General features: G+C 33.8%; 1 protein-coding gene, 4 non-coding genes and 1 pseudogene across 5 annotated transcripts; all 6 read right to left on the bottom strand.

Moving 5' to 3' along the window:
• Nucleotides 1–7,166: 7,166 nt before the first annotated feature.
• Nucleotides 7,167–10,129, bottom strand: LOC131628173 (small ribosomal subunit protein uS7). Its single transcript, XM_058899040.1, has 5 exons — nucleotides 9,979–10,129; nucleotides 9,794–9,891; nucleotides 9,405–9,676; nucleotides 7,551–7,754; nucleotides 7,167–7,426 (listed from the first exon to the last, which is right to left on the bottom strand). The coding sequence occupies exons 2-5, from the start codon at nucleotides 9,887–9,889 to the stop codon at nucleotides 7,372–7,374; spliced, it is 627 nt and encodes a 208-aa protein (XP_058755023.1). The 5' UTR covers nucleotides 9,890–9,891; nucleotides 9,979–10,129; the 3' UTR covers nucleotides 7,167–7,371.
• On the bottom strand, nucleotides 7,993–8,074 carry LOC131628187 (small nucleolar RNA Z102/R77). Its single transcript, XR_009291689.1, has one exon. It is a non-coding gene; the product is annotated as a small nucleolar RNA Z102/R77 (small nucleolar RNA).
• LOC131628188 (small nucleolar RNA Z102/R77) lies at nucleotides 8,271–8,353 on the bottom strand. Its single transcript, XR_009291690.1, has one exon. It is a non-coding gene; the product is annotated as a small nucleolar RNA Z102/R77 (small nucleolar RNA).
• LOC131628185 (small nucleolar RNA Z102/R77) lies at nucleotides 8,567–8,650 on the bottom strand. The gene has a single exon (XR_009291687.1). It is a non-coding gene; the product is annotated as a small nucleolar RNA Z102/R77 (small nucleolar RNA).
• Nucleotides 8,863–8,945, bottom strand: LOC131628186 (small nucleolar RNA Z102/R77). The gene has a single exon (XR_009291688.1). It is a non-coding gene; the product is annotated as a small nucleolar RNA Z102/R77 (small nucleolar RNA).
• Nucleotides 9,176–9,252, bottom strand: LOC131628184 (small nucleolar RNA Z102/R77; annotated as a pseudogene).
• Nucleotides 10,130–13,325: the final 3,196 nt, after the last annotated feature.

Raw genomic sequence — 13,325 nt, 5'->3', positions numbered from 1 at the left:
TTAACTGTCCTAGGGTTTATACTCAAACGTAGTTCTAAACTAATATATATGCACAGTTTATGTTTGACAGTAATTTAAATAAAGACTGTAAATTGAAAGCTTGTAAAGCCTAACCTGGATGGAGTGGAGGCCTTTGAAGAAGTATGTACAGAGCCTCAACAGTATTTTTTGTTGTTTTGTTGATAACAGTTGAATATATATATGATAAACAGTTAATGGTTTTTGAAAACAGAAGAAGTGAAGATGGACAAAGGTCACATAGGTATCTGAAGAGTTTCACCGGGAATAATGCCCTTCAAATACCAGAAGAATGTTTTGAAAACAGAAAGAAGATTTTGAAAATACAGTTTTGAAAACAAGCTAAGAAGAGAAGGTGTTTGGTACTTACACTCTATTAGAGGCCCAGTACTTTACAGTACTGGTTGAAAAAACAGTTGGAAAATGATTTAGAATGATACAAGGTTTTGTTGTTTGAAAACCCTAATCATTTGACTTATTCGGAGATTGAAAACAGTTTTGAAAATTGACAAAAGTCAACTTAATTAAGGTAAAGATGAAGATCTATGCCTAATTAAAACCTAAACAAACAGGGTTTTATCATAAACCTTATTTACAAAATGATTAGGTTAAAACAAAGTGAATATATATTTAAAGTATTTAAGAAAAAAACACTTAAAACATACTATTTTAAACCTAATAAAAATATATGAAATAAATAATATTTTTTATGATTTTTTTTATTATTCACAAAATAGATATATTAAGTGACAAGTGTGTGAAAAATGAAGTGAAAATAAATTAATTTGATAGGTTAAATAATTGGTTAAAGTTGTGAAGAAATTAAATGGGAAAAAGTGGTAAAAAATAGGGTTTTGTCACCAACCAGGTTTGAACCCACGCCCTTTGTATTACCAGCCCAAAACAACACCACTGAGCCAACGCGCGCTTGGTGTCATATGCATGGTTCCATTGCAATTCATATATTACTCAAATGCATAGAAGTGAAAAAAAGAAATAAAATCAAAAGGTCTGGGGCGAGGGGGATTCGAACCCCAGACCTTGGGCACGCGCAACACACAAACACTCTTTACCACTGGGCTATCATGTTTTAGTCGTTAATGAAACAGGTATCAATCAAAATAAAATAAACTTAGACCTGAGTTTGAAAATTGCGCGCCACCACCATCTTCGTCTTCAACCTCAAGCTCTCAAATTTCAAATTTATGAACTTGCTCATTTCTCAACCATTTGCAAAGATGTAAAGACCAAACTTGCTCTAAATCCACTCACGATTCTAAATATGTAACTATCATAAATTTATATCAACTATATTTAACTAATTTACCAGAAATCGTGAAGAACCCTAAAACTTAAAAATCAAATTAAATGGCTATGCTGAAAGATAAATGAATGATGATAGAGGGTTTTCAATCCTCTGATGATGCTGAACAAGATAGAATCGAGCTATTTCTTAAAGAATGCTTAAATTAAAGAGATGAGGTTCAGAAACTTACCTCTGAAAATGGAAGTCGTGAGGATGATAGAGAGCAACTGAGCTTGTATGAATGATCCCAAAAGCTTCCTTGTGACTCAGTGATGCTAACTGAATGCTTTTAGTAACCTCAATCTTTCTGAATTACTCTATGGACCTCCCTCGATTTCAGCTTCAAGTGAACATGGAGGGTGATGATTCTTGAGTTACAGATGAGCTGCAGCCATCTGAACAGCTTCACTACCTCCTATGGAACGTGCCTGGATGCTTAGCTTGATTGGAAACCTTCTGAATTGCACTATGGACCTCCAACTGCAACTGCTCCTAAGTGAGAGCAACAATGGTGTTCCTCCACTTGTAGAAATGATCCAGGTGCTTGGATCACCTCAAATGACCTCCCTTGAGATGTTAGAATGCTTACTTTCCAAAGATAAGCTATGGTTTGAAGAAATCGATTCTTCTTGCCAAAGAACTTTGAAAAACAATAAGCATGAGAAGAGAAAGAGAAAGCAAGGAATATGGTTGCTTTGGTGTGTTTTTCTACTGAAGTATGCTCTCCTATTTATAGGCAAATGACTCAGTACTGATTGAGAGAGTGAGCTTGCTTAGTGAAGCAAGTTTGGTTTCTTAGCCATGAAGAAATTTCAAAGAATATCCAAGTGTGATCATTGCATTTTTGAGCCAGCTCCCCCATCCATTGATTCTATCTGATCTTAGGGGACATTTCAGATGCAAAGTGAGCTCTAATTGGTTGGTGAGAAGATTCCTTGGGTGATTCATCAATTTGCCATAAATTCACAAATGTAATCATTACATAATCACATGTTCTTGTTTTAGGAATCTTCCTCAATTATCATGGCATGGTGAAAATGAATGCATGGCATGTTTTCAGATGTGTTATGGGTCGTGTAGCATCCATATTTGAGGTCATGTGCACAAAATTTCAAAGTTCAAAAATGATGCATGACCTATAATTTCACTTCATGAGGCCAACTTTGAACAAGCATAACTCTTAGCTCAAAATGAATTTGGAGAAGGTTGAACACAATTTGGAAAGCCCTAAACATCTACTTCAAATCATTAGTTTGGAGTTTCTTCAAAATCCTTTGGCAAATTTGTGAAAAATGAGGCCAAAGTTGGAAGAAAACTAGGTTAAAACACTTAGAAAAATTTCTAAGTGTTTATGACCTAAAACTCCAAAACTTCTAAAACTCTTAAATGATTGATCTTTTGAAAAAAGTTCCTTTGTAAGATGTTGTTTTATTTTGCAAGATCTACAACTTTCATGTTGGAAGTTTTTTGAGTTGTGTAGGTGAAATTTTGAGTTCTCACCATGCCTTAAAAAAACCCTAATTCCCGACTTTTTGCTCCTTGATGAATTTCTTTGAATTTCTTTGGTCAAATGACTTTACCATCCATATATTGATGATATTGATCCTTGAAAGTCATTTTTTGACCAAAGATCTCAAAAGTCAATGGTGATCCTATACAGTTGACTTTTTCTAGATAAGGTGAGATTTTGGACTTTTGTGTAGAATCAAGATCTTTTCCTCAAATGAATGATGTAAATGGATTATATTGAGGTAGTAGAGATTCTTGAATCATGTCTTGAGTTTTGGATTCATGCCTTGATTAAAAGTCAACTATCTTGGTGAATTAGGTCAAAAACCCTAATTGTCGACCAGATGAAAATAATGACTGTAGACTTTGAAATGAGGTGTGATGTCCAGTGGATCTTGTCATATGAGTTATTTGAAGATGATTGATGTCTTTGAATGATCCCCCAGGGCTTTTTATGGTTTCCCAAAGGTGATCCCTGATTTTTAGTCCTTGATAAGGCTCAAAACCCTAGTTTGTGGATCTGAGTAATTTTGTACTTATATGACTGGGTGTCTAATCAATCATAGGTGAAATAATGAAGCTCTTGAGTCTTATGATTGTATTAGAGACTAATCCTCCTATTGATTGATCCTTTGCCTGAGTTTCCTTGTCTTTGAACACCCTTGTTTGAATGCCAGACTGCTCTGGGTACTTGCTTTGACTTGATGAAAATCCTGAAGATATGTCATCTCAGGGGGGTCAAAAATTAGGGTATGACAGTAGGCCAGAAGCCCCGCGGGGTAAGCGGAAATCCAGGGTGTTACAAGTTTCATGAGCTTCATATTTGAATCTTTGTCAGGTAACAATTATCTTCCAGTTGTCGTATCCAAATCCATTGATCCGTTCGATTTTCATCCAGTAACCGCTTCAGTTTTAAAACCCTAATTGCTTGTGTTGTGATTTTGGGGATCTTGCCTTGGTTGATGCTTCTGTTCATCCATCATCGTTACAATCTGATCAAAAATTTAAGGGTTTGCATGTGATTTTTAATTGAGGGTTTTAAGTGAATTAAAACAATAAGTTAAATATGCAGTTTGGTGTTGTTCAAAGATGAAATGGTTTGATTCGATTGAAATTTGAAATAAAAATTGAATTTTGAATGATGACAAAAAAGAAAAAAAAATAGCAGAAGAAAAGTTGTAAGCCAAATAATAAGGAACTTAAATATATTTGGGATTAGTGGTACTGATTTAGTGATGAATTCGTTTTGGAATTTGAAACGCTTAATGAGGATTTATTTGGATTTGTTGCTGATTTTTTTTATTTTGCATAATTATGTGGAATATTTGGGTAGATTACATGAGTTGTACTATTGTTTTAATCCTGTATTATCATCCTCTATTTTTTGTATAGGATTGAATTTTTTTGAATTGGTATATCTGAAGTGAAGGGTGTTGATATTGCACTTATCCTTGCGCATTATAAGCTAGCATGCTTAGTGCAATTATCCTTGCCATTATAAGCTAGCATCCTCTCTTTTTTTTTTGTATAGGATTGAATCTTTGTCTACTATATCGTATCAAAACAAAACACATGTGGATTATAATAACTCAAACTGTGATCTGATTTTAGGTTGTTGCAGCATGTGGATTATAATTATTCTATTGTGTCAAATTATTGTCAAGGCCCACGTGTTTGTGTCTTATCGAGGAAGCAGTGGAAACTGTGAAGAAGATCAAAGCACTGAATGAAAAAGCTGTTAAGATATAGTTGATAGAGATTTAAACGGAATACATCGTGAAAGGAATGAAGTTAAGAGTATTGTTGCTATTGTATATGTCGTGAATAACTTTATATCTAACATCTCATGAATTTGTTATAGAAACCTATAATGGACATACTTGGAGAAGCTTATGACAGCCCAGACAAGGTTAGCCAAGAACAATTTTAACTATATGTGGGAGTGCTGCAACAATCTTGGATTAAACATTCATTGAATTTTCATTAGACAGAATTGGCATTGCAATTATGTTGGGCCATTCGTGAGCATGGTGGTGGTGGTGGATCTTTAATATAATCGGATCTTTTAAAAACATTTGTTTGTTTTGAGTATTAAAATATAATCGGATCTTTCAAAAGCATGTTCTTTCTGACAGGTGTGGACAGTACAACAAAGTTGTTGTTATTGTTGCTAATACTATCCAAATTGAACAAAACTATGTTCCAAGCAAAATCTTAATGGCTTCTTTAATGCGTAAAAATGGTTCTAAAGCATTACCTTTTGGTAGGAACTTACTTTCTGATGCACTTTTAATAGAACTCACTAACCGCAATGCTTTCAAAATGTATGAGTTTTCTTGTTTGATATATTTTTTTAATTTGTAAGCATTAATTGTTGTAATCTGAATTGGGGTAAGGGTAACTGTTAGTTCTTAAATACTGAACTTATTTCTCTGTTTTGTTATGTTTATGTTTTGATATTGATGTTTGTTTGTTACATTGATCAGTTTTTTTTTGTTGATGCAAGATTTGTAAAGTGGTTGGTTTTTTTAGGTGATTCTTTCTTGGATTACGATTGAGGATCGTTGGTGAGAAAGCTTAATATCGATCGGATTGATTTTCTGTCGTGTTGAGGTGATAATTGAAATTGGCATGTCCTTTTTTGAGCTTATGGCTTATAAGCTCATACAATAATAAAAGACATGTTTGGTAACGGTCTTTTTATCACGAGCTTATAGCTTATTTTATTAACTTATAGCTTAAACGCTATTTCAAATAGTGTTTTAGCTTATAGCTTATCATTTTTTCTTCCATTTTTACCCTTATTATTTTAACTAAAATCCACTTTTATCCTCTATAATTTATTTTAATTTAAAATAAAATAATTACATATTAAACGTCTTTTATGTCATTTTAATTAATCAACTAGTTGAACCGTTAATTTTACCAAACACTTCAATTAGCTTATCAGCTATAAGTCATTAGTCATTAGCTATAAGCTATCTGTCATGGGCCATCAGCCATAAACTATCAGCTAGCTTATCAGACAACCGCTATTTTTACCAAACAGAGCCAAAGAAGTTTTCTTAAAAAAAAAAACGAAAACTCAACTATATGCTCCTTTCGTCTCACAATAAGTGACTCATTTAAAATAAAATAGTGTCTCATAATAAATGACACATTTCAATTTCCAATACAGTTTTTACTAGGGGTGGCAGATGGGCATACCCGACCCGTTAAGGCCCGCCCCGTAAAAGCCCACAAAAAATAGGACGAGGCAGAACGGACATACTTAAGGATGTGGGCCTAAAACTTTGACCTACCCCACACTAAAAATGAGGGTGGGGCAGGCCCGCAGGCTTCGCTCTTTTTAAGCCTAAAAATACAAAAGTTCATGTGTCCGCAAAAGCCCACATAAAAAACAGAGCGGAGCGGTCACATTAGAGGGTGATGGTCTAAATCATTGGCCCGCCCTGCACTAAAGTGCGAGTAAAACAGACATGCCCAACGGACCTGACCCGTTTTGCCACCCCTACTTTTTCCAATTCTTCCTTTTAATTAATTCATCATTATCATAATTCTAGCTTCTAATTAATTCATTGTTCTCAATATATAATAAGATTGTTCTCAATATATAATAAGGACAATGTAATAAGGGTACAATAGTAAAACATGATTGTCTCTCTTACTTTTATACATTTTTTTAATATATGTGTGAAATACATTTTTTTAATATGTGTGAAATAGTGACATTGATCACTCATTGTGAAAAACAGCGGATTAAGTGACAATTACTAGTTTGTTTTCTAGCTTAACCTATTAACCTAATCAACTACGTTGATATTGAAATTGATTTCCAAGCAACCATCCTGATATACTTTTTAAACCAAATTTTTCCTATATAAATGTTTTTTTGTTACAGTATCCTAAATATTATCAACTCTCCTATCTCACTCATTGATAAAGTTAGAAGAAAGCTTAGTTTAAGATTGTTTGATTGCACCTCTGTAAAAAATCAAATAATTTGTAGAAGATTGTTGGGCAAAAACTTTCGGTACTCAAATTTAAGTTAGATCGCCACTACCGCACGTTCCATGCCATTCCCACCTTGATTTACAGAAGTACGTGTAGCTTTCAAAAACCGTAGGCTGAATATAGCATGGGCAACTTGTACAAGGATAACCTTAATAAAACTTAGATATTTAGCATGAGTGTCTTGTACTAGTATCTAGGATAGAAAGCCATGTGTACAACCTTAGTAGATGTTAGTCATTTAAGAATGTAAATCCATCTAGTGTAACAAGTCACATGATTAAGCATAAATGAGGCATTATGTGGGCATAAAACACTACCATCATTCAAATTATCATATTATAATTTATGAAGGTAATCAAACACATCATGGTCTAGGAAAACAGATTTCACGTTTAAGAAAGAAAATTACTCGTTATGTACGCCAGTGAAAAGCTATGAAACTAAAGTCAAAAACACAATTAATAAAGGTACATGAAAAAACAAAATCTGATGATGACAATACTGTGCTTGCTGTCACAAGCTGCTTAACGATTTGCCTTGGCAACTCTTTCAATTTCATCTTTTTTCTTGATTGCATAGCTGAAACAAAGTATAATATTTACTCATCAGTAAGACACCGAAAAAATAAGACTTCAACAAAATAGACAGACGATTTAACTCATCACAAACTATAAGCACCAGATATCAAATTTTAAAAGCATACCTGTTGGATGAACCTTTTGCTGCATTAATAAGTTCATCAGCCAAACATTCAGCAATTGTCTTGATATTTCTGAAAGCAGCTTCACGTGCACCAGTAGTGAGAAGATAGATAGCTTGATTAACCCGGCGAAGGGGTGAGATATCAACTGCTTGTCTTCTCACAACTCCGGCGGAACCAATTCGAGTAGCATCTTCACGGGGACCACTGGCCAAAAGAAATATAGAAAACGAATCAGATTAAAGTTTCAAATATATAATTAACTAATAGCTTTCCGTGTGTAGCATAGCCAGATGTATTCTTTCTAGAAATAAATATTCCAGGTGTGGATTGATGTTGATTTAATAAAAAGAACAATCAAAATTATATTTATTAAGGGGGTAAGCCATGTTGTAAATTATTATAAGAACAATCACGATTCTATATATTATAATATTTTACAAGAGAATGATCAGATAGAGCTAATACAAAAATGCCATCATCAGGGCAATCAAACCATTAGGAAATAACCAATCATCATGTCATTCTCATACTCTAATTGTCTTAGGTATATGTTTTAAAACCAAAATAGATTTTACACAAGAACAGATCTAATACAGTCATAACTAATGAGCAGTGGCAAGCTCAAACAACATAGTAAAGGATTTATTTTTAAAACAAAAAACAAATAAAACATATCTTATTATTACTTCAAAATTATAATTAATAACAGGAAGATGGGGAGAAAGATCAGATAGAGCTAATACAAAAATGCCATCATCTGGGCAATCAAACCAATAGGGAAATAACCAATCATCATGTCATTCTCCAACTCTGATTGTCATTCTTATTTGCTTTAAAACCAAAATAGATTAATCATTAAAACACGTCAAAACATCATTACCGATGAGCAGTAAGATATCACAAAAGTTGCCATGCTCTAACAAAATACATCTTAAAAGAGTTTACTTTGAAATTTTAAAAAAATAAATTAAAAAAAAAAGTTAAATTGAAGATTATAATAAAATGGGAGATAGAGAGAATGATCAGATAGAGCTAATACGAAAAATGCCATCATCCAGGCAATCAAACCAATAGGGAAATAACCAATCATCATGTCATTCTGCAACTACCGCTTAGCATTGTTACTTGTTCTAAAACCAGAGTAAATTTAACTTTAAAACACATCTAAGATAGTCATAACACATGCGAAGTAAGATATCACAAAAGTTGGCATGCTCTAACAAAACAAACATTGTTTGTCTTTACAATAAAAATAGGTAAAAAAACTCATCTAATTATTAGTAGAAAATTAAAATAATCTGGGAGATAGGGAGAATGATCAGATAGAGCTAATACAAAAACGCCATCATTCGGGCAATCAAACCAATAGGGAAATAACCAATCATCATGTCATTCTCCAACAGAGATTGTCATTGTTTTAAGCTTTATAACAAATTAGATTTAATAACAAAACACATCTAAGACAGTCATAACACAGGAGTGGTAGTATACCACAATAAAATAACATGCTCTAACAACATTTAGAGTGAAGAGTTTATTTTAACCATAAAATAACAAACATATCTAACTGTATCTAGCTGCATATTTGAGAAATAGTTGAGAAATAATGAATTAGAATGTAAGGAGAATGGTCAGACATGATACCAATTGCATCATTTAGACTATCAAACCAATAGGGAAACAAATATTCATCACTCCATCCTCCAAATAAAAATAAATTCATTACAATAATTAAAAACCAAATGTATAAACATCAAATTCAAATTTCAGCAGCCATCCAAAAAACATAACCACGAGTTAGATATCTAATTTCCCAGCAAATAGATATCTAATTTCCCAGCAAACAAATCATACCTGTTAATAACAGCATCAACAATGACCTGAATCGGGTTCAGGTCAGTTAGCAAATGAATGATTTCCATGGCATGCTTGATGATTCCAACAGCCTTCAACTTCTTTCCATTGTTCCTACCGTGCATCATGAGAGAGTTTGTGAGCCTCTCCACAATGGGACACTGAGCCTTTCTAAACCTCTTAACAGAGTATCTACCAGCAGTGTGAGGAACGTATGTGGCATGTTTGGATGCCTGAACTCCAATGTAATCACTCAAAGACACATCAGAGAGCTACAACACCATAAAAACAAAAACAAAATCAGAAATGTGTAACAATGAATTGAAACCCTAAACAGATAGTTCAAACCCTAAACACAAAACCAAATCAACTCAAATTGTTGAAATTACCTGGACGTCATCGAAGCTCCAGCGGTTAAAGAGTTTGACTTCGATCTGTGAGGGATCTGAAACAACAACAACGGGTTCTTGAGCAACTTCAGCCATGACTGCATAAAAATTCAACGACAGTTAGTTAACGAAAACGAAAATGGAATAGATAGAGGTAAGGAGCAAAGCTTGAGAAAACAACGAACTTGCAGAATGAGAATGGAGTGGCGAATGAGGCAACGAAATCACACGCTGTTGAAGAAGTGAAGTGTATCAGAAACCCTAGCTATGGTGTTGATCAGGGATAAACTTATAAATGATCCAAACCCTAGACAAAACACTTGATGGGCCGGCCCAGTAGTTTCGCTTGTTTGTTAAAAGAGATCAATGTTTGAACCCCTTCTTTACTTATCCTACTTTCTAATTCTTTTCAAATTTCCTTTTATTTTATTTTTTTTCACTTTTTTATCTATCTAAAATTATGGGTGGACATGGAATACTAACCCTTCCAATAAGTGAATTTCTCAATGTACCCCATGATTCTCTTATACACCGTGTGAAATTTCAATTATGCCTCTGCTTTCGTAGATATACATCCAGAATTACCTTTTTTTTAAATGTCACGTTCCATAGGTACATCTACGGAAGTATGATAAACTGGTACAAATGGGGATAAAATACACATAAATTCAGTTCAGGGATTGTTCCATAGGTGCATCCACAGAATGGCTTAGCGCCACATTATTTCGTAGATGCATCTACGGAAGTATCTGATATAGTTTGAACCAGCAAGATCACTCCCCATTGTTACATTTCTTCACCAGCACTCACTTTCCACAATCTAAAAACCCTACTTCTCCAATACTATTTTCACTCTAAAAATCAATTTTTTTGGTGCAACAAATCAAAGGGAGAAAAAGAAGACTGAATTTTAGATAAATATTAGGCTTAAATGCACTTTTTAATTTAGGTGAATTTTTTAAGGTCCCTCGTCACTTGCCACATCATTATATTTATTTTGAAATTCAATTTTAATTTTTAACTTAATATTTAATATTTCTAAAAACATTTATGTTATTTTAATGGACTAAAAAAACTTTAAATACTAGGTTGTCTTCTTCATCCTTCAACGCAAGTGTAGTCTCCTTCTTCATCCTAGGGCAAAGTCTTCTTCTTCCTCCTTCATCACCTTTTCTTCTTCTTCTTTCGTTTTCTAGTTTGAGCTTCTGAAGATGTCTCAATGCACGAAGTCCAGTAGTATCGGAGGTACACGTTCATGTGTGTTTCGAAGCGAGTGCATGTGTGGGCTTGAAGCTTCATTGATGACCTCATAGACTGATTCGAACCCAGGTAGACATTTTTTTGGGTGTGGGATGTACAAGGTAATTTCATGATTGCTACAACTGAAAGATTATAATTTTAGGTCAGATGTGTGTAGCAGGAGGAATTTCTCATACTATATGTGTTGTTTGCATGTGCAGGGCCATAAAAGGTGTAGCCACTTTGTTTGGTACGACGATGAACTGCCTTCAAGGGCCAAGGAAATTATTACCTCACTGCAGAAAAAATTGGAGCAAGAAAGGACTAGAGTGGATGAAGCTAATGTTAAAGTAGCATAAGTGAAGATGAAGTTGATGCAATGAACTTACTGATGAAATTCTCTGTTTCAATGACATTTGTTTTGGCAGTAGGACTTATGATGCAAAATGTAATGAAGTAGGATTGTTGTGTTTTTAAGGCATGAGATTTTAGTTATGTTTAACGTATGTTGTCAGTTCAATTGGTGTAAACTTGTTTGTAACTTCTTCTTTCATGTTAAATGTAATGGATTATGGGTTTCAAATGTAATGTAAACTTGTGTTTTAATTGAAGTTGTGTTAAATTGTCTTGAATTGATAGGTTCTAATATATAATTGAATTGACAGCATTTATATCATAGAATTGAATTGACAAAATAACAATTTCATAGCTTGAATTTAACTTGTTCATGACATATAACTTGTTCATGATCTTACCAAATCATACATAATAAAATAGTACAACAAAATAAACATGATAGTAACTTGTTCATGACATTGCCAAAGAATACATAACAAAATGGCATATTCTAACAAAATGACATATTCCTAAAACTATTCTTGAGTTGGCTGTGTTGCAGGTGGACCCTAAGATGATGAAGCAATCTCAGATGCAGATGCCTTAGTTTTTGCAGATGCCTTAGTTTTTGCCTTATCTTTACTCTTAGTAGCCTTTGTTTCTGCCTTCTCCTTAGTAGCCTTAACCTTTGCAGTCGCCTTAACCCTTGCCTTTCCTTTAGTCTTTGCCTTCTTGTTCCCACCAACAGGTATGGATCTGTCTGCAACTTCTTATGTTATGCCCAACAGCTCCACATTTCCTGCATGAAACTGTTGTCAAAGTCCTTGGCAGCACATTAGGGTTTCTTGGCTCATCATTTGACTTGTTCCTCGTCTATTTTGGATATCCAATAGCCCTTCTCATCAATTGTGTGTTGATTGCACCTTGTCCATCCATAACAGGCCACAATTGTGGTCCATTTGTTCACCCTCAGCCATATTCTCAACATTTACATTAGTACCATCCTCATTCGTGTCTGCACCCTCATCTATTATTTCAGGTATATCAATAGCATGCTCGACATATACTTCCACAATATCAAATCCCTCAACATCTTTAATAAATCTGAGTACATCCCTATCATTTTCTATAGCTGTCAGACCCTTAGCAAAACTAAACCTAGGATTTACATACCAAATACACTTCAAACTTGTATATCCCACCTCATGAATCAATTTCTCTAGTTATATGTATGATATATAATCAACATCCCATGCCCAATTCAATTCTGTTACAACCCCATCTAGGTACCATTTAACAGGACTGTGAACAAGTTTATCACGATGGTGAATACTTAACCTAACTTTTTGGGCAATAGCTGGCCTGAATAAGACAAATTTTAGGGTTAGGGTTTTAGATTAAACAATGTTTCGGTTTCAGACATTGGGACCACAATCAAATCATTACAAATAAATAAAATTAGGGTTTTAAAGAGTTGGGACCACAAACATAAAAAATTGGTATAAAACACATTAGGACCACATACAAAGATGGAGAAATACGTACTTGAAGCAAAACTTTTCATCTTCTTTCAACTTTGACGAAAGTGGAGCTGGAAACTTTTCTGACATTGCAAGGAAAACCAAATCGAACTTGGTTAGGAGCTGAACTGTGAGTGAGAACTGAAGAGTTGAACTGAAGAAGAACGAAGGTGGTATAAGGTAAGGAGCTTAACATATTTAGCGTAAACCTAAAATTAAAATAACATAAAATGTTTTTAGAAATATTAAATATTAAGTTAAGAATTAAAATTGAATTTCAAAATAAATATAATGATGTGGCAAGTGACTGGACCAAATATTAGTTGCCATGTCATTAAAAATGCACTTACGTGATGGGGGACCTTAAAAAATTCACCTAAATTAAAAACGGGGGATCTAATAATTGGCTTTTTTTTAGTTTGGGGACTAAAAAGTTA

Source organism: Vicia villosa, unplaced genomic scaffold, assembly GCF_029867415.1.
Source record: "Vicia villosa cultivar HV-30 ecotype Madison, WI unplaced genomic scaffold, Vvil1.0 ctg.000428F_1_1, whole genome shotgun sequence".
Lineage (NCBI taxonomy): Eukaryota > Viridiplantae > Streptophyta > Magnoliopsida > Fabales > Fabaceae > Vicia > Vicia villosa.
The sequence above is the reverse complement of the archived record's forward strand: the minus strand, read 5'-3'. Positions and strand labels throughout refer to the sequence as shown.